The sequence below is a fragment of the Dromaius novaehollandiae genome, chromosome 17 (genome assembly GCF_036370855.1).
Source record: "Dromaius novaehollandiae isolate bDroNov1 chromosome 17, bDroNov1.hap1, whole genome shotgun sequence".
Classification (NCBI taxonomy): Eukaryota; Metazoa; Chordata; class Aves; order Casuariiformes; family Dromaiidae; genus Dromaius; species Dromaius novaehollandiae.
In genome coordinates, this window is record NC_088114.1 from 11,831,545 (window position 1) to 11,850,251 (window position 18,707).

Genomic DNA, 18,707 nt, shown 5'->3' on the forward strand with positions numbered 1-18,707 from the left:
AGCCTTCAGTGTTAAGTGGCCGTTAAGTATTTCCCTTCTGGTCTCAATGCTAACTAGCTGTTGGGAGAAGCGGGTGCATATTCCAGGAGGGCTGGGGAGAGCGGATATGAGGAAGGGGAGACAGAAGAACGTCGTCTTTCCTCTAATTGAGGAGCACAGCTTTGTGGCCAGATACCTCAATCCACAAGCCTGTGAGGGGAAAAGCCTATGTGCAAGCTATAATGTACTGCTTTTCTTTTGCATGAGCCACTTTCACACATTCCCTTCCGAAAAGGGTCCCCTGTCGCCGCTGAAATGCAGCCTGCGGGGGGGCCCAGGCATGCGGCCAATCTCCGCAGCGCCCTGCGCCTCGGTCCAGGGATCCTGTTGTGAATTAGCATCGAGCTGTTACCAACAGGCCCTCTCCAACCAACTGTTTTGTTTTACCAAATGTGATTTTGCTTTCGGAGAGCACAGGGAAGATTTGGGGGTAATACAGTTTGGGGCTCAGCATGGGGCTTTCGGTCCCACAAAGGTCTGCCTTGTGCGGGGCCTCTCACGTGGGCAGGCCCAGCTGAAGGGAAAGGGCACATGTAACACGCCTGGACACACCAGACAGCTTTTCCCAGGAAAAAGCAATCAAAACTCAGCCATAAAAAAAAAAAAAAGTGCCATTTCCCACCATCAGAAGAAATGCTGTGCTGTGAGCTGCAGTAAGGAACTGGGAAGAAACCATTCCTTGTGCTACCACATGATAGGAAAATATACTTAGCACTTTATTAGAGGATCTCAAACCACTTCGCAGGCTTTTACCATTGCTGTAGCCTCGCTGTGTCTCTGTTCCCCTGCCCCGTTGTGGCAATACACCCAGAGGCTTGCGCGTGAAACCTGCCCAAATTCAGACGGTGCCATGCCGTCGGGGCTAGACCCCCCAGTCCGGAGCGACAGAGCCCAGCTCGGTTCACTCAGCTCAGCGGCTGTCTAAGGAGCTGCCTTCCTACTCCTTTTTCTTCTCCACGAGATGCCGGTCACTGATAGGGACGAGGAGTCGCACGCGCTAGGCTGGTATGGCTGCAGGAGCGATAGTTTCATTGGGTTTCTCTCTGCAAAAACACAGCTCTTCCCCCAGGAGCTGTGGGTGCATAACCGGCCCCGTTGCTCTGCAGCAAGGGTTGGTATTTAAGGGACTGACCTGTGGATTCAGAAGCAGTCTGGAGAGTCTGAGGCTGCTTCATGTTTTTATTAAAACAGAAAATAAGTAACTATCAGTGTAGGATGACCTCTTTGTTTTATTTTGAGTCCTGTTAATGACATGCTGTCTTCCCACACTTTCAGTGTTCAGCCGGTGCAGATGGCGAGGTACCCGTCCTGAAGCGCTGCCAAGGCGAGGATGGCATTGCAAGTCTGGAGGTTTTCACATTGGGGAGCACAGAAACCACTCTGAGACTGTGGCCTGAGTGCACCAGGTGGGAATCTGCGAAATAATTCACATCGCAGTGGCAGTAAGGCTGTCTGCAGGTTTCAGAGAAAATTTCCTCTTAAAAGTGCAGTTTACATTTCTCCAGGTTTTCTGGCTTTGTGCAAACTTGGGCAGACAACAGTGCTTTAGTTAAGCCCAGTTTTATTAAAGCTGATATGATGAGGCTTTCTCACAACCCCCTGCCCAGGAGAGCGCCTGCGGTGACCGCATTGCTGGCTGCCGTGCCAGCGTGGGCATACAGGTTAGCAAACAATCCGAGACTGAGATTTTTTCCCAAAGATCGTTGTTATTAATCTGCATTTCTGTTGCGTTTCAGCAGTCTCCCAGATGATAACTTTATAGCCGGCACTGGAGCCTGTTCTCAAGGCAGAGTGGTGTCCTGGAGGTCAGGCCCGGGCGGAGGTGGTGCGGTTCAGCTGTTTGCAGATTCAGATCCTGAACGTGAAGCCCCCAGCAGCCTGACACACACATCTGTGCTCTGCAGACCGAGAGCCCCGTGCACCAGCCGCAGAGGCAGAACCATCGCCCCGTCTCAAAGAGCCCGCGGCCCCGAAGGGAGGGATGGCAGCGGGCGCAGGTCAGTTCCCCACAGCCCCCTGTTGTGTGTTAAGGGTTAAAGCTAGAAAACATTTGCTTTAGGACAGACCCAAAGGAGAATGTTTCTTTCTCATCAGCCCCTCAAAGAGATGCAAAGCAAAAGCCCTTGGTCCCTGCTTTTGTCACAGCACGTCCCCCTTGGGCACTGCCCTGCGCAGCCCACCAGCCGGGCTGCTGTTAGAGCTGGGCACCACGGGATTTTTACCTGCTGCTGTAACTGAGCTCGCAGCAGCACTATGTCACCGACTTACCCACGGCAGATTCACTCTCTGTCCCGTCCCTTTCCTCCCCCGTTCTCCAATTTGCCGGTGAGTTGTTAGACACCGGCTCATTCACCCCCGGCTCCCCAGCAAACTGCCTGCGGCACACCGCGGGTGAGGGAGGTGTGCTGGATCCCCCCTTTGCCGGTGGTGAATTTCGTGGGGATTGCTCGCGTTAGCTCTGCTTCCCAGCATTGTAACAAATGTACTTTTCACTTTGAAAACCTCCCCAGTGCGAGTGGAAAGGCTGGGAGAAAGCTGGTTGTTAAGCAGCCATGGGTAATTAATGACTCCACCTTCCCCATCAATCAGCTGGGAGAAGCCAAAAGGATTTGAGTGCTTGCAGCAAATGTGTGTTCTCTAGACATGCTGATACCCAGTGTGCAAATGAAGTGGCAGCAGGAGACCATCTGATACCCTTTCTTGGAAGAAGCAGTAAGTCATGATACACATCCCACACTCCTGTCAGATGAAAAATCTGAAATTCCCAGGGTTGCTGCTGCTGTTGTGCAGTTTCTAACTACGTGGGATGTTAATCCATCTCACTGCTAGCTAGAGTCTGACCCAATTTTTGTTCTATTTTCCCTTTTCAGATTCTGATTACAGTCATCTTTTCAGCTTTCTACAATTAATATACTCGCATTAGAAAAGCAGAACTTGGTGGGCAGATTCGGTGCTGGCTTCCCTTTCACAGCAGAGCAGAACAGCAAAAAAAGCATTTCTGCATTTTATTCCATTTGCATGTGGTAGTGGCTCTGCAAGTACAAGCATAGGAGGTTTAAGCTCGATAGCATTTAGTCTGACCTTTTGCCTTCTGATTTATTTTTCCATGTATGTAATAAAAAAAAAATCTCCAGTTGAGCTATAACTTGCTGTTGCTCCAGCACATGAGAGCTTCCTTCTCGAAGGTACTGAGCTCCCCAGTTCTGACGTCCCCTGAGTTAGCTGAAGGAGAACAGCCTGTGGTCTTCTATAATATCCAGTAGTTTTAAAAGGGATGTCAGGTAGATCAAATGTGGTCTTTCAAAGGGGCCAGCAGCAAGCGGATGAGCTCCTGCTGTAAAAATCATCCTCAGGACTTCTCAAACTTTCCAACTCCCCTTTTCCAAATGTTCTCCTTGCCACACTAAGCACTGGCTTTTTTCGCTCCCACCTTCGGTACTGGGATGCCTAAAATGCAATGTCCCTCCTCTGATTAAATTCCTTCATCTTCTTTGCATGTCCTTGGACTGCTGCTCCAGAAGGCAATAACAGCAGAATTAAAGGGACATCATTCAGCAATAGGAGCTGTCTGTCAGTAGATTCAAAATATGTTTTGCTCATTAAAATTCAGGTGTCCCATTAATGTCACTGACAAAATAAAAAACATCTGTTTCACGGGGAGCAAGACCAGACCGTGAATCAGCTAGAGCCTTACAGCAATGCTCTTTGAAACGAAACGGGGAGCAGGGCTCCTACATTTGCTGTGCAGGATTCAGCGCTGGCCCCTGGAGGCTGATATCCTGCTTTTGACCTTGAGCACTCTCTGAAACACCATCTTTCACCTGCAAATGTTAGTATCGTAATTTCTGTACATGAGTGTGCAGAACTCCCCTCTTCCTCAAGGCAGTGGCTGGTTTGTGCCCCGAAGCATGAGACTTGATTGCTGTCTCTTAGCACTTGCAAGTGCTCGTAAGCACAAAAGCTAATGGTCACACTTGCAGAATAAACTAATTAAGGGCAAAATGCTGAAGTCCTTCAGTTTCCACTCAGACTTGCATTCAGTGAGAGTCATGCCTTGAACAAGGACTAAGTAAAACCGGTGCCTGGTCCACGCATTAGACCCTTAGGTCACTTGCACTAGCCCGGGAAGGTGCCAGCGAAACTACGTGCTGGCGCGGCTGTGTCATTAAAACAACTGCAACTTTCACTCACGAGCACGGCTGAAAAGATATTACCTGTAAAGCAGGCCGCAGATAAAGCGCTTCAGAACTGCTGTAGCAATGAGGATAATGCCGTAGAAAAACAGCGTAATAGAAAAATTAACTGTGCAGTCAAAGGCTGCGAATTGAGAGATTGGGTAGGTAAATTGCATTATACCATCAAATGAGTTTGTGTTAGAGGAGAAGACATCTGTTGGTGAACAAATGCATTGCTGCAGTATCCCCGTTGCCAGAGCAAAGGTTACCCCAGACTGATATTCGCTCACTTCAGGAGGAGCAAGCTCGATACGGTTCTGGTTCTGGTACAGACCAGGAATCAACAGTAAAATGACTCCGTGCTCTAGAGATGAAAATTATATTAAATCCTTGGAATAGCCAGAAGGCTACTTTTCCTGCTTGCTGTTGAAGGGATTTTTTGTTTTGTAGGTAAGTCTTCAGCTGATGCTTTTGGTCTTGTTTCTATTTGTTTAAAAGTGCGTTAGCAGTAAATCAAGGTGCATTTCCCCTGTAGGGTTTCCTGTATGTCAAAGCCATGTTAATTCTCTTTGATTTTCTTCCCTTAGCCCCAGCCATTGCTGCAGATCCTTCCTCTCTTTGTCCCTTTGGACATCAAAGGATTGTGAGGGGACAGCCCTGGAGAGAGGCTCCTCCCTGCTCATTAGCCTCCATAAAACAGGACCTCACCTTGGCTAGCTGTGCTTGGAGTCCCATCCTCATCCCAGGCACTCTTGACACTGGATCGCGGAAGGAAAGAAAGGCTTTTGCTTGCTTTGGGAACTCGGACCTACTTTTGAACTGGACTATTTTGGCTCCTTTTGTGCGGATTGTGGTGGCTCTCGCAGCTGTGCAACTTCCTAGACTTCACAGTACATGGAAAAATGCAAGCTTTGCCGGGTAGGTGACTCCCTTCTAGTCCTTGGTGCGCGGGGAGGTCCCAGAGCTACGCTCAGCATGTGCATCAATTTTAGAGCATAAGTGCTCCTTACGGGATACCAGCATTTATAGTAGCGTGTGTGGCCGGAGGGGATTTCCAAACGTTTTTGTGAGAACAGATGACAAATTGTGGTTTTGAGTGTTCTTTGTGAGCCTTGGAAGAGCTTTTGTAAGAGTGGCAGAGGTTTGCTAGGAATTCTGCCCAAAATTCCCTTCTCCGCATCAACGTGTGCAATGTGATCCCTCGCTGAGGGACAGAGATGCTCTTTGTGTGTTGGCTGCAAGGGACCAGGAGTTCCTTTGGGCTGAAGGCCACAGAAGGTCTGTAAATATTTGTTATGTTGCTCAGAATAATTCTGACACAAACTATGCAGTTTTGTCTGACCGCATGCTTCTTCTGCCCTTTGAAAGTGTAAAACCCAAGTAGACGTGTGCCACAACTTCTACCAGCTTTCGTGCCCAAACATAGCGTTTTTCTGTTTTCCGTAGGGTTTTGTTTACTTTGTTTTTCTTGGCATGCTGTTAACCTCTTCTGCTCTGGGTGCTGTGCTCAGGTTGGGCACAATGACAGATCTGCGCCAGGAAGCTAAGGGCCAAATTCTGAACTCGGATAGACAAGGCTACATTAGTGCCGAGGCACTGCCTTTGTCAGGGTAACCGAATCCCAAATTCAGGCCTGGGTTTTGCTCTGCACGGGAAGGACACAACTCTGTACCTTGTTTAGGTATGCGGTTCATTTACGTGTTAGAAATGGCTGGGTGCTCGCAGCTTCCTTTCTTCCCCTCTGCAATGCGTTATTTTGTTCATAAGAAGTGAAACATATGTACAGCAGCTCAGATAATTTCCACCTTCACCATTGCTTTTGTTGTTTTTAAAGCAGTCCATGCTATGCTGAGCTTGATTCCTACTGATTTCTGCCTCATGAAGAGAATTTTGGTTTTAAAAACAAAAGAACGATGAAAGTCACAGACTATATTTTGCTGTTTTACCCGGTCAAAGATTCCAGCTATTTAAGAAATCATCTCATTCTCTCATCACGTTTTCTCATTCGGTCCTTGGTAGCCCGGGACCCCACAGAGCGGAAACATTGGAGGTGACGGCTGCGCGCCTGGGGAGCGAGGCCACCGCGCTCGCGGGAAAGCTCGCGGGAAAGCTCGCGGGAAAGCTCCTCGTGCTGCTGCCAAAAGCACCGCAGCTGGGAGAAACGGGGCGTCCGCCGGGGCTGGGTGCTTCTGTCGCCGTTTACGGGGTTGGGGAACGTGGAGGTTTTGGTTATTGGCAGGATTCATTTCTCGGGTAGCTTTATAGATCGCGGTGGATCTCTTCCCAGCGGACGCTAGGTAGCTGTTAGCTTTAGATTCCTTCACTGAGAAGCCAACGGTGACAAACAGAGAAGTAGCTGCTTTTGGTGGCGGTAGGAAACCTGCCTTTTGCCTTGGCGGAGCTTTCCCAGGGCCGCCAGCCCTACCCTACGCTTTGCCGGGGGTTACGACGCTGTCTCGGTGTCTGACAATTAAATGAGGGATTGCTGTAGGTGAGTGGATTATCTTCTAGCATCTTCCATCTGAAGCTTTTTTTTTCTTTTTTTCTCTTTTTTATGTTAACAAATATCACTGAATTGACTCCTGTTTCTCTTTCTCTCCTTTCCTTCTCCAAGGCAGGGAAAAGGTAAAGAGCACCTTTTCCAGGTACAGAGACCGAAGCACAGACAAGCTGCTGCTGTTTGTATAAAGACTTTGAAATCAGGCGTGGAATAGATCGAAGGGCTCTTCATTTTCCATGTCTGCCTTTATCCCTGCCGCCTGCTTTCTCTTCGGCTCCTCTTAGCACAACAAGAGTGTTTTAAAGCACGCCACACGCAGCGTTAGCAGCACGGTGATGATAACGATGAATGCTTTCAAAATAGTTTAGAGCTAAAAATTCTTGGAAAATGTTTAAATCTCTTGAAAATAGTACTTAAAGTGAGATCTAAGTTAGCATGGGAGGGGAAACAGTAGAAATACAGATTTAGTAAAGCTGGTTGGGTGCTCGGACGGCCCGCTGCAGCCCTCTCCGTGGCGTAGCCCGAACGTGCGGCGTCTTTGTGGGGCCGACGCGTGCCTGGCTGGACGGGCGCGAGCTAGCAGTGAGCCCCAGTGCCTTGCCGGCGGCCTTCGGCTCTGCAAGGCAAAGCCGAAGTAGATCCCGCAAACGGACCCGCTGCTGCAGGCTGCCCTTGCCGTGGGGCGCCCGTGACTTGCCCCTTATAGGCAGCCGCGGGGCCCCGTCAGCAGCTCGTGCCCTTCTCGCGGCCCAGCTCTGCGCGCGAGCTGCTGATGCTCTGCTTCGCAGCCTCGAACTGTGCACCCAAAAAGCGCAGCGTGAAAGACCTGAGCTGAGTTTTAACGTCTTTGCTGCCGTGTCTGTTGAGCGCGCAGCCCTTTCTCCCCGCCACTTGTAGCATCTCGCTCCTACAGGTTCATTGCGGGCTCATTTTGGTAAAGCCGGATTATAGCGTCTGCCTTTGATTTTTAAATGACTGCCGAGCTCCTTTCCCTGTAATTCCTTTTGCCGGCACTGGCAGCTTCCCCTCGATAAGGAATCCCGAGATCGGCTTTGCCGGCGTCTCATTTAGCGGCGCTGGAATTGGCTTACAAAAATGTTAATTGCAAAATACATTTGAGGGAAGGAGCGAGCATCTGCCTGGCTAATCGGAGTGTGTTTGTGTGCCTCAGCGTCTGGATGGCTCCTGGGGGAAATCAGCCTAATTTTATTGTAACTCCTTTGGATACATGTGCCGCACGGAGCTACCGAATGCGTCGTCTCGTGGCAGCTTTCATGTCTTTGCGAGAGGATATGAGGGAAGCTTTAGTAAGAAGATGTTAACAGGCTAATCTTAGTGAGCAAACTAGGTGTCACTTCTTAGCCAGTTCATTAATGTTGGATCAAAGCAGAAAAAAGGGCAGAGCGTCTTTTTTTCTAAAATGCCTGAAGACCTTTAAAAAACAGCAGAATTATGTTTAAATGTCTTTTAACTTCCTAATACTGTGGAAATAACCCGTTAGGCTCACACTGGGTTGCTTTTGGGGAAAGATGTAGCTTTCTGAAAAGAAACTGTTTTCTTTGGAAATAGTTACCTCCTTTTCTTGTGTGCTTGTTTAAAGACAGTACTCGGGGAAGCTGCAACAAGGTGATAAGTCCCTTCATTTCTGCTCTGCTCTGAACAAGACCTGTCTAAGAGGTAGAAAAATCTGCCTTTTAAGCAAACAGTGGCGCGTGCTGCTAATACATCGCCCAGCCAAAGCGGCTCGCCTCCGTTGACCCGAGGACAGCGCTGCTGCTGTGGACGCCCGGCAAGGCAGGAGTTGGCAGTGCGTCGTTCAGGCCGCGGAGCGGTGTTAGCAAAGCCTGGCTGGGCACAAAATCCGCCCGCCGCTAGCTGCACCAGGTCACGTTTTGGACTTAAAATGGACTGAGTTTTTGGTCTGGGCTTTTTCCAGTACAGCAGCCACAATCTTGCATGCGTTACGACTGTATGTTCAGAGCTCCCGTGGAAGGTTTTTCATCCAAAAAGCTTTACAGAGGAGGTCAATACCATCAACACTAAATACGGTTTCTCTAGAATGATTCCCCTTTCCTCTTCCCCAGGACTGTAGTTAGTGCTCTGCCTGTAATCGGAAAGGCGGTTGTGTTGCAGATGGCTCCCCTGACGTGCCGCGGTGGCATCCTGCCGAGAGCCCCCTCCGCCACCGCCACGGGCGTCTCGGCACGCTCCATCGCCGGGTCCTGCTCGGACCGGCCCTGCTGCTCCCAGAGCAGTCCGTGGTCTGGCCCTGCCACCTCCCTTTCTTAAATCCGCTAACATTTGGGTCTCCTGTCTGTCCCTTCGTGGTCCTCTGGAGCCTTTCTTCACCTCCACTACCATCTGTCTGCCGTTTTCCCCCATTGCCCACTGGTACGCTTAAAATCTGCCCAGTCTTTCAGCTTTCATTTCGTGCTCGTGGTGAAGTGGTTTGTGTCACCCTGATCACAGCAGAACAAGAACAGCAGTGGATTGTGGCTACAGTCTGAGCTCTGGAATAAAGGAAGTCACGCTGAATTTGTACAACAGATAAATCTTTACAAAAGAACTTATTGGTTAAAAACAAACCTTTTGGAAAAGCCTCTCTGCCTCCTGAGCCTACTAAGAAAACCTTTGCAGGCAAATGATCAGTTTTCTTTGAGAGGTTTCTTGTGGCATAGACTCCCCAGTCCTTGGCAGCACCTGGGACCTTGGTTACTGAAATGACGACCTGAACTAAACCAGTCCCGAACACTCTGCAGTAATTTGGGGCTGAGAAATACTGCGCCCAGACAGGAGGAGGAGCGAATGGCCAGATCTCCGGAGCCGCTCTGTCACAACAGCGTGTGAAATTAGGTGGCCCCCTGTTTCCAGGCGCTGGCGCTGGGTGGGCCGATGCGGGTGCCGCTTCTCAGAGCTCCGACCCTGAGCACGGTGAGGCCGCTCCGCGCTGGCTTCCCCCGTGTCTGCCCTGAGTTACTGTTTTCTCTCTCCCCTGGTAGACGTGAAAGCGCCGTGTGATGCACTTCCTTCCCCCAGCCTGGAGCCCTACCCGCAGAGCTCCATCGTGGTCACCCTGGAGGACATGGGTCTCTGGATGAAGTTTCATCAGATAGGAACTGAGATGATCATCACCAAATCTGGCAGGTGAGGGAAGCAGTATGGCTGTCTACACCGCGCCCCTCCAAGCTGTTTTCAAAACTCTCCAAGTGCTCGTTTTTGAATGATGGCTCTTAATAACTGGCTAAAAAAAATAGTTTAAGAATTGCTCTTTCAGGATGTCTTAGAAGTCCGAACCGTGAAGTGTGAAAGGTCACTGAGGGGCTAATGTGTTGAAAAAAGTGCTCTGCTCTGATCTCAGCACTTACACTGATGTTCTTCCTGCTGCTGTGAGGTTGTTCTGGAAAGTGTCCTAGACTTCCTTTGCCCCAAACCGTCATTGGCAGAAGCAGATGAGCACTAAATATCTGGCTTTGATTCTGCATTTGCACACAAGAACGTGGCCTAGAAGAGTAAGGATCTGTGCACACAGGCTACTCGAAAATCTAAATCTTAGTCACGTGTTATGGAGCTTGTAATGAAAGAGTATGAAATTTTAATGTATTCTGTCAAAACTGCTGTGAGCTGAAATAATCTCTTCTTTGAACAGAGAGGTAGGTATCAAAGGCCGTTTGCAACGTCAGAAGATAAAAGAGGTAGTAGGTAGTAGCGGAACAGAAAGCTAGATATGCCTTAGACAAGTGCTATCCACACTGGCAAATGCTCTCGTCTGTGTTCCAGGTCTGTGATAGCTGCAGGAACTGTGTCTAAATGTTTAATATTTTATTTGAGCTTCCCACGGTTGCATTACAGAAATCAGAAGAACAAAAGCAGTAACAGCATCAGGTCATCGGTGGCTGCTGCTCTGTTAATGCCTATTCCATCTAGGCCCACGGGATTGGGCAATCAATACATTAATAAGGTGGTAAAAATGTCCAGTGGCTGGTCTGCTGAAATACTGCCACCAGCACTTTGCACAATAATGAGTAGGCATAACCTGATGCTTGATTAGGTCATTAAACAAAAGAGGCTTTTTACAAAAATCCTTACGCTGTGCATCTAATTTCTCCTTCAGACGAATGTTTCCGCAATGCAAAATCAAAGTCTCTGGTTTAATCCCATATGCCAAGTATCTCATGCTGGTAGATTTTGTACCAATGGACAACTTCAGGTACAAGGTAAGTGCTTTAAATAACAAAAGTTGTGCTGTCCTTCCGTCTTCCCCACTGCGGGGAAGTTTACTGTGTGAAAAAAGAGACACAACAAGCTCCTGTTACAGGCTCATGTGGGACTCTCATGCATCCCCCTTGTTTAAAATAAATTAATCTTCATGCTTCACTGGCCAGGCTGATAAATAAATTATCTTCAGACCAAGTTCAGAAGTGGTTTTCTGCCTCTCTGGACAAAGTTCAGAAGTAATTGGTGGATTTTCTGCCTATCTAGAGTTATCTAGCATTTGCCACTTTTTCATGGGTAGCAGCTAAAAAGATGCCTAATTTTCATTGTAAACAGTACAGTTTTGATCACGATTAATGTCAGACTTCTCTGACATCTGTTCAGAGAGAGAGGAAAAATGAGGCCTAAACTCAGAGATGTTTCAGTAACATGATCATGACTCACAAGAGAGAATCTGCTACCTGTCAGGATTGTCTGCCTCGGGGAAGTCCACAAAGTCAGACAGTGAGACAAAGTTGCTGGGGCTTCCCTGTGATGCGGGTGGGTGTTTCAAGCTCTAGATTTCCTTCTTTTCCTCTGCAGTGGAATAAAGATCAATGGGAAGTGGCTGGAAAAGCAGAGCCCCAGCTCCCTTGTCGCACCTACGTCCACCCAGATTCCCCAGCTCCTGGCAGCCACTGGATGAAAGAACCTGTCTCCTTCCAGAAGCTGAAGCTCACCAACAACACTCTGGACCAGCACGGCCATGTAGGTTGTAGCTGGGCTTGGTGCCGCGCTCGCTGAGGTGTGCTAGCTTGGAGGCTGTTGCAGAGAAACGAGTTAGATTTGTGAGAAATTAGATGATGTGGATATTAAAGCGTACCCAAGCGCCCCCTCTTCCTTCCTTAGCCCAGCCCTTATGCCTCCTTAGCGCCCTGCTAGGGAAGCGTTAGTCTGCAGTGTCGCTATCGGGGTCTGGCGGAGCTGCCGCTCCCCGGAAGGCGTCCCCGATTCGAAACACGTCCTGGGAGTCTCCGCAGGAGACTGCTGAGTGCGTTAGCAGTGGCTGCAAGTGGAAACCTTCTCCTTTGTCTGTCTCTGCACCAGATCATCCTCCACTCCATGCACCGTTACAAGCCTCGCTTCCACATCGTGCAGGCAGATGACCTCTTCAGTGTCCGCTGGAGCATCTTCCAAGTCTTCAGCTTCCCAGAGACCGTCTTCACGTCTGTCACTGCTTACCAAAACGAGAAGGTACAGTGTGCAAGCACCAGCCCTTGGCACGTTGCTAAATAGCCTGTCCTTAGAAATCTTGTGAAGGAAGGTGTCTCCTTCTGAGCTAGTCGCCCTGGGCGCCTGTGACAGGGGAAGGAAACAGGCACACGAACATACTTACAGAAGTACTGAGAGATGGCATCCACTTTGGGATGAGATGAATCATGCCCATTAACTGTATTGAGTGCACTGTCAGTGATTGAAAGGACCCCAGATAGAGTAAAAAGTCCAGAGGTAGGTACTGACCTTGTGTATTTCTCTAGTCATATGAACCCTACCCTGGGGAGGTCCCTGGGAAAATCACTTCTCTCTGTATCTGTTCCTAATCAAGAGAGGGAACTGTTGTAAGAGCTCAGATACTGTGACAAGGGCACCCCAAAACTCCCGGTCAAGCTATTGTGGTAAATACTGAGATGAAGGTCTCGAAGCAGTAAAGAACCCAACCACTCACCATGACACTGGATCATATTCCTTTATTTTAAGATCACAAAACTCAAGATTGACAACAATCCATTTGCTAAAGGCTTCCGGGAGCATGGAAAGAACACCCGAAGGTAAACTGTTTCTCATCTGAATTTATTTTTAACTCATGTTCACTCATGAATTTTACCCAAGTCCGTTGAGCAAAAATATGCCAGTGCTAGCTCTGCAGAGCCAGCCGTGTCCTGCAGGTTGCATTGATCTGTATCTGGGAATGGTGATGTCCCCTTGTGCAGGTGCCTCCCAAAAGACTGGGGGAATAGGAGGAGATGCAGGGTTTCCTACAGAAACGTGGGAGATATGACAAATATGAGACCTGCATTCCCTTGCAGTTTGGGTCTGGACTGGTGTCTGACATCTGAATAGCTGCGATAAAGGGAGTGCGCAGTAGATCACCGTGTGTCTTTGCGATTAACTTGGTTCTGACATTCAGAGGTTCTCTGCTCTGCTCTGCTCTCCTCTCTCCTCTTGAGTGGAAAAGCGTCTCTTCTAACAGGAAATTTTATCTGCAAGAGGGAAGCTGGATATCGCTACCAGTGAGGTCTTCTGTCTGGTCTGAGGGCAGCCAATGGGTGAGATAAAAACAAGCTTAAATACAGCCATCAGTTGGCAATAGAGATGAGAAAAAATGTGGGTTTTTTTTTCCTAGCAGAAAATGAAAAAACATTGAGAAAACATTTTGTTTTGCGTTATTTTACGCTTGAGAAAAACCTTATTTCCTGAGGAAAAAAGCTAAAACTGAGACATACATATATTTAAACAAACTTTGAAAATGTCAGGGGTTTTCTTTCTCCTCCTGATAGGGCTATTTGGACTATTTTTGGTTAAGCTTAGCTTCATTTTCTGTTCAAGGAAAATGCTTTCGAGCAAAAAGCCCACCCATATTCTATACATGCCTTGTATGTGTCTATTATGTGTATCCAGCGTTGGACCTCAGTTACACAGTGCCAAACGGTGCCAAAACCGCCAGTGCCGAGGTTTCCATTTTGATTGGGCCTTTGGTGCAAACGCGAAGCAAGCGACCCCTCCGCTGATTTACCGCCAGTGCCCTGCGGGTCAGGGTTCCCGCGGGGAGCCCGTGCTCGTGGCGGGCAGCACGGCCAGCTCTGGAATTCGACTACGGCAAACATATATATATATCTATATCTGCCTGTGGGCCCCTCGGGCTGCTTCGCTTGGAGAGACGCAACTTGCAGAACATCAGAGCGCCTTGCTCCGTCCTCGCTTCTCCCCGGGCCGTGGTCCAGCAGCCCTTGCACGTTTATCTCGGTGGAAAGCTTTCTTACAAACTACCTCCGTGTATTGTTCCTTTCCCAGGGAAGGACGAGCCAAGTGCCAGAAACCCAGTCCAGCCAAAAGCCAGAAGAGGAAGCTGCCTGAGGAAAAGGAGTCCGGTGCTGAGGAACGTGGTAATATTGGTAACAACAAACCCGGAGAGTCAGTTCCTCGCCGTGGCCGGGCCAGGGGGAGGAAAAGAGGCGGTGGCAGAGCTCTGCCGTGTCTCCTGTCAAGCAAGAGCGGTGTATCCCTGTTCGAAGGAGATTGTTGCTGTGTGCAGCTGGGAGGGGAGTGGTGCAGCCCGGCCGCAGCTGGGTTCTCAGCCCGCTCTTATGCAGCGCGTTTTCTGAGGTCGTTTCTAGCAGGCAGGAGATGCACTGCCTTGCCCTGCCCTGCCCTGCAGCAAGGCAGCGCTTCGGGGGAGCCCCGACACCGGGGAGCGCTCAGCTAGGCAGAGCGGGGGGCTGGGGCTGGGGGCAAGGACCCGAGCGCTGGCTTTGCCTGTGTGAGGACGAGGCGAGGGGGGTCTCTGATGCCTCGTTGCTCCGAGTGACGGGCGGGACCCTGCTTCCACGTGCCTGGTCATTGCTGACCGCTCCTCAGCTCTTCCCTGTGCCGGCCTCCCGGACTGGCGGTGCTTGGGGAACACGCGCGGCTGCAGGTTGTGCTTTCGTAACGTTTTGTCTTCGCTAGCTGTAGCAGCTCGCAGTATAACCCTCCGCTGCCCACTGCTTGCTTCTTTCCTTCTGTCCCGGTTCTCGTCCATGCAGCTGTGCCAGCGCTGCCGTTTGTGCATCTGCCTTGTGATGCAGACTGGGGAGTTGATACCATTCAAAGCTAAACTTTACCGCTTCTGTGAGGTTATTTTTAAGCCTGATCGTTCCTTGTTCCAGTTCACGGTGCTGCTTGCACAGACAAGGCAGCAGCAGGACCGAATGGCACAACGTAAGGGCAGAAAGAGGCAGCAAAGGGCTGGTCCCCTACGGCGACGCAGCTGCAGAAGCGGTGTTAGTGCGGTCCCCCGCCAGCCCTGCCACGGTCCAGCTGCCAACAGGCCGTCGTGAGCTCTGGGCTCTCTCGCTCCCCCCCCCTCATTTTTTTCCATTCTCTTTTCCCCGCTGTGAGTCAGACTTCGGGAAGGATGAGAACGTGGATGTCAAGGAAGAGAGCGACCCCGTGGTGGTCAGCAGCGGGTACCCCTTCTGGGCGGCGGAGCAGAGCGGCAGCCATGCCTTTGCCGCGGCGTCGCCCGCGCCCGCCGAGCGGCAGGACGCCCCGGCCAGAGAGCAGCCGGCGCCCGCGCCGTCCTACCAGGCGTACCGGTGAGTCCCGGCTGCCTGGAGCCGTCCGGTAACTCACGGGATTCCCCAGCTTCTGCTGGGCGTTTCTGAAGAAAAAGCCAGTAGGGTTTGCTGCTTCTTTTTTTCTTTTTTGAACTTTAAATCCACTGTTTCTGGGTGTTCTTGTGTCTTGGTAGCGGTCGTTTCCCTCTCCCGAAATGCTCTCCCAGCTGGCTCTGCGTGCCGCAGGCCTCGCGCGCCCTTTGGAGGGGTGGCAGGGCGGAAGGGATTTTTCCCTCTCTGTTCCCGTTGCTAATTCGCGCCTGAGCCAGAGCGAGCCCAGGCTGGAGCTCAGGCAGAGCTCGGATAGTCTGGGCTTACCTTCTCTGGCACGTGGTTTTCTGCGTGGGTGACGGCGGGCTCGGACTGGCGCCCGTGCTAGCAGTGAAGCGAGGCAGCAGGCGAGGCCGTCCCTGCGCGGGGGGCTCCTGTGCCGAGGAGCGAGGGCGCACAACGACCCTGCACGGACACCCCTGCCCTGCCCTGCCCTCCCCTCCCGCACACCACGTGCTCAAGCGCCCCGTAAATCCAGGCTCCAGCTCCTGGCGCGCTGGTTTCGGGATGCCGGGCACAGGCAAGGAATAGGGAGTCGGATGCGGAGACATTATCCCTGTAAGCGCGCTTCTTTGCACGGACGGTGGATGTCCGAAATGGCAGGGGGACGAGGGCACGCGTAGGGCTTGCCCCTGCCTTGCCCCGGGGACCTCTGGGGGTGGTCGCGGTGGTTTCCGGCAGCAGCAGGTTTGACTCGCTCTTCTCTCTGCCCCGGGGCTCAGCTTCCATGAAGCGGGGGACGCCCAGCAGCTGCCCGCCGCCCGCGACGCCGCTGCCCTGGGTGACTTCCGGGCCAGGTGCCACCCCCTGGATCTCGCCGCGGCGCCGGAGCACGACTCCAAGCAGCTCTCGGAGGGTTTCGCCAACCTGCCTCCGCTCCCGCCGCCTCTGCCGCCGCCCCAGGACTACGCCGGCGTGGTGAACATGGCCATAGACCCGGTCGGGAAGGCCGGGCCCCGGGCGCCCGTGTACAGCCCCTACGGCGCCGAGCAGGGCCTCGGCCAGTGGATGGTGCCTTCCCACAGCCAGTACCGGGCAATGAGCTACTCTGCCTTCTCCACGGATTATAACACGCAAGGAGCTTCGGGACATGCCCATGGGACCGTGGCGGAGTGGGGCCAGTACCCGCTGTTCCCGTACGCCTGCTGGTGAACCGGGAAGACCCTTCCCAGTGAAAAGACTGAAAGAAAACTGTAAATGAGATGAAATTTGCTCTGGAGTGTTACCTTGCAGCCTTGTCTACACTGGGCGAAGAGGCATCGCAGCAAACGGTCGCGCGGGACACCTCCGCTTCCTTGTCCCCTTGCCCAACAGCCCTCTCCGGTGTTTCACAAGCCGTGGCTGAGCCGGCGGCTGCACCGGCTGCGTCAGTGCAGCTCCGGCTGAATCAACGCGTTGTGCAGCGCTTTCTTTCCAGCGGGAGTAGGAAACCACAAGAATTGCAAGAGCAGTAGTTGAAGAGCTGCCGAACTCTCAGTGCCAGGCTGTGTTTCCATCTTGCATTTGGAAGTTTCCAAAACCCTTTCCTCCTGGGACACGCGTGCAAGGAGGCAGGGGCTGAGGAGTTTTAGGGAGCTTCCAGGTGGCCGTACCAACAGTTCGGTCATGAAGCTGTAGAGAAATCATTGCAAGGGCAAGCAAAGCAAGCAATCCTGGTGTCCCCTTGAGCAGCCTCCTCGCTTAGTGTAGTCAAAGTAAAGCTAGAGTCTCGCCTTCTTCCAGCAGCACGTGATGGTGAAGGACGCAGCGGTGCACGTGTTTCTGGAGCGCCGCTGTGGGTCACGCGGGCAGGGGAGAGCCGGTCCCAAGCAGGAGAGCCGGCAGCAAGGCTCTGTGCTGCGTCCGTGTGTCCCTCATGCCCGTCCCTCTTCTGTCACCCCTAGACTTGAGGTCAGTGAAATTCCCGCTGGCCGTGGAGGGGTCGTTCCCAGAACTCAGGGCTGCTCTGGGGCCCGAAGGCCTGCGGTTGCCAGCGACGGAGCCATGAACAGCAGTGTCACTGTGTCACTCTGACCTCTTCCTTGCCGGGGAAGGAAGTCTTTCACTGTGAACTTCCTTCTCCCCCCCCCACCCAACACCCCCGAGAACGTAATTTATAGTTGTCATTATTGTGCTACTCTGAAAAAGTGTTGTGAAAACGCAGTTCTGAGCAGCCTGGCATTGCTCGTTGGGCATTTGCTTTAAAATAATTACTATCCTGCAGGCAGTGACCCGTGTGCCGCATCGCCTGGCCAGCCGGGGTGCTCGGCACCCGCCGGGCTGGCGAGGGACGTCCCTCTGCTGCCGTCCCGGGGTCCGCAGGGACGCGCTTGGATGCGGAGAGGCACCAGAGCAGCTTCCCCTCCGCTGCCGCCGGGATCCGGCGCTCTGGAGGGCGACGAGCAGCCGCACGCCGCGTCGCAAGGAGGACGGTTTGAGTCTTCTCGCTGGAAGGGAGCAGCATCCCCGCTGGCCCAAGCGACGGGCCGGCCGCGGCGATGGAGTCCTGAAGGACAGACCTTTTCCTGGGCATTATTTAGGGTATGTCTTCTTGTAACAGTAAATAAACGGCTGTGGCACGTAGCCATCAGGAGGCAGCGCGATGTGTCATGTAGCATTTGTGCCGGATGGCTTTCTCTTGGAGGGGGTCGTGTGCGCGGGTCCGCGCGCTGCAGGATGCCGTTTCTGAGCAGACCGAGGTGGGGTCGGGGCGTCGGGACCGGTGTGCGGCCGCACCGGGAGAGCCGTGCGCCAGCCCGCTCGGGTGCCGGCTCAGCTCTGTGCGCGTGCGGAGGAAACCTGGGCTGGGGAAGGAGAGCGGAGGAGATTGCTTTCAACCCCAGGATACTGTGATTTTGCATCCAAACACCGGCTGCGCGAAGGCCGTCCTCGGCACAAGGATGTTTTCCGAAGCTTCGGACTCGCTCGGGGGGCACCGCGGCCCCCGGCCCGGCGGTAGGGCTGTTTGGGTCCAGCGGGGTCAAGGCTTCAGCCTTGCGTGCGGGAGCAGCCGGTAGTTTCTCTGCTGCCGGCCGCGTCCTTCCCCGCTCGGCGAGGCAGCAGCCCCACAGAGCCGGGGCGGCTTCGCGCGCGCTGGGGCGATGCCCCTCCGACGGCTTCGGTAAAAGGAGATGAGACGTGCGGCAGGCGGCCGTTCAGAGCCATAAAGCGAACGCTGCGGTGGGTTTGCTGTGCCTCCCTCGAGCACCCCGGCGGCCCCGCGTTGGTCACGGTGCCCGGGGCCAGGCTCTGCCTGCGTCACGCCGTCGCGTGCGGCGCTGCGCTCGGCCGTCCCCGCCTGACCCGCTTGCACGGTCTCCGGTGCTAATTCCCTGCAGAGTATTTATTTTTTGTGAGTTTTCTGCTCCTCTCCCGCCGGAGAGTTATATAAGGACG

General features: G+C 52.4%; 1 protein-coding gene across 2 annotated transcripts; it reads left to right on the forward strand.

Moving 5' to 3' along the window:
- The first annotated feature begins 4,807 nt into the window (after window positions 1–4,807).
- Window positions 4,808–17,909, forward strand: LOC112994576 (T-box-containing protein TBX6L). 2 transcript variants are annotated; one of them, XM_026119005.2, is made up of 9 exons: window positions 4,808–5,132; window positions 9,714–9,858; window positions 10,826–10,928; window positions 11,509–11,673; window positions 12,013–12,159; window positions 12,664–12,734; window positions 13,978–14,069; window positions 15,068–15,260; window positions 16,055–17,909. In XM_026119005.2, exons 1-9 carry the CDS (start codon window positions 5,117–5,119, stop codon window positions 16,482–16,484), a joined length of 1,362 nt encoding a protein of 453 aa, XP_025974790.2. In that variant the 5' UTR covers window positions 4,808–5,116; the 3' UTR covers window positions 16,485–17,909. The 2 variants fall into 2 exon arrangements, with proteins under 2 accessions (XP_025974790.2, XP_064378261.1); XM_064522191.1 differs by lacking the exons at window positions 4,808–5,132; window positions 9,714–9,858; window positions 10,826–10,928; ... (1 more) ...; window positions 12,013–12,159; window positions 12,664–12,734 and having other exon boundaries at window positions 12,742–14,078.
- Window positions 17,910–18,707: the final 798 nt, after the last annotated feature.

What these genes read in the sequence shown, in the direction of transcription:
- LOC112994576 (XM_026119005.2), top strand. An exon ending in ATCATCACCAAATCTGGCAG is followed by an intron (nt 9,859 to 10,825) that starts GTGAGGGAAGCA and finishes TTTCTCCTTCAG; the next exon opens with ACGAATGTTTCCGCAATGCA. An exon ending in CCGTCCTACCAGGCGTACCG is followed by an intron (nt 15,261 to 16,054) that starts GTGAGTCCCGGC and finishes CCCGGGGCTCAG; the next exon opens with CTTCCATGAAGCGGGGGACG.